Here is a 1,221-nt window from a genome sequence, read left to right on the forward strand (position 1 = left end):
TCTTGCTGGTGTATGCAATAGTGTCTGCGTTTGGTGACTGATGATGGGAAACAGTGAGATGTGAGGCAACAGAAAGAGAAGAAGGGTGGTCAACTGTGGGGCATATCCATCCCTGCCCACCCTGCCCACCACCATCTACCTGGGGACTCTCGAGTTGACAGATGGAGGCTGATTTTTGAGCATTGGCCTAACATTATATCTTTTGGTTTGTGTTGTAGATCTCCTACAGATATCTTATCATCGCTCTTGGAATCCAGTTGGACTATGGGAAGGTACCATCTTCAGTCGTTGCTGTGTTACACCCTCCAATTTATGCGAAGATAAAACTAAGCTACAGTTTTCTTTCCTTACATTCATTAGCAGTTGGAAAATGACAGGGAAATGGCTCTGAGATACCCATCCACACCCAAGTATAGTTTATTTCTCAGTCTTTTCTTTATGATGCAAAAAGTCTTCTCTAAGATTCTGTCAATGATAATAGTGTGTTTTAGCTTTAAGTTTAAGTACAGTTCAGTATGTCTGTGCCCTGATCGTGTTTCTGGTAGAAACAAGCTCTTTCTGTACTCACAGGAAGCCTGCCTTGTTATGCAGTGCTGAGTTGGCCACACAAAAGAATTGGCTTTCCTCTGCAAATCAGATCTAGCTTGTGAATTCTTAAGCGGACTGTAACGGCAGAACATAGCTATTAGTTCATCGGACTCTGGAAGCACGTTTAGGTTTTACTGTATAGAGATTTGAGTATCTTGGGTATGAAGTGACTAACAGTATAAATGATGCTTGGAAGTTTCTTAGATGTGTTTTCAGCTGGCCAAGGAACTACAAGTTCCCTGAGAACTGTGAGATTCAAGTTGATTTCCCCCAAACACTTTAGAGTAGTTCATTTATTTTTGTCATTCCCAGGAGTATTTTGGGGACTATAGGCAAATAGTTACAGCACATAAAGCCTGGTGCCGACACAGGCTGCAGACCCATGATCCCAGCTTGTAGTGGTGGCTCATGAAAGGTCTTTGGGGTGTGTTTATATGTGAAGAAGAATTATGACATGCCAGGGGTGTGGGGGAAGATAGTGGAGATGTGTTGGGATATGTTATATGAAGGTTCTCTAGAGGCTTCTGAGCCTTTTAAGGAGGGAGGAAAAAAGCCAGGATTGAGAGTTTGTAGCCCCCTTTTTAACAAATATTTTTTTTCTTTCTTTCTTTCTTTCTTTCTTTCTTTCTTTCT

The 1,221-nt window shown here is 41.8% G+C and overlaps 1 protein-coding gene across 2 annotated transcripts in view; it reads left to right on the top strand.

Moving 5' to 3' along the window:
• Sqor (sulfide quinone oxidoreductase) overlaps positions 1 to 1,221 on the top strand; it is a 39,430-nt gene that overhangs the window by 24,976 nt on the left and 13,233 nt on the right. For both annotated transcript variants that reach the window (XM_021194391.2, XM_029536399.1), the window contains exon 4: positions 219 to 272. In XM_021194391.2, coding sequence (XP_021050050.1) covers positions 219 to 272 — 54 coding nt within the window. The remainder of the gene's footprint in view (positions 1 to 218; positions 273 to 1,221) is intronic.

The sequence above is a fragment of the Mus pahari genome, chromosome 3, assembly GCF_900095145.1.
Source record: "Mus pahari chromosome 3, PAHARI_EIJ_v1.1, whole genome shotgun sequence".
Classification (NCBI taxonomy): Eukaryota; Metazoa; Chordata; class Mammalia; order Rodentia; family Muridae; genus Mus; species Mus pahari.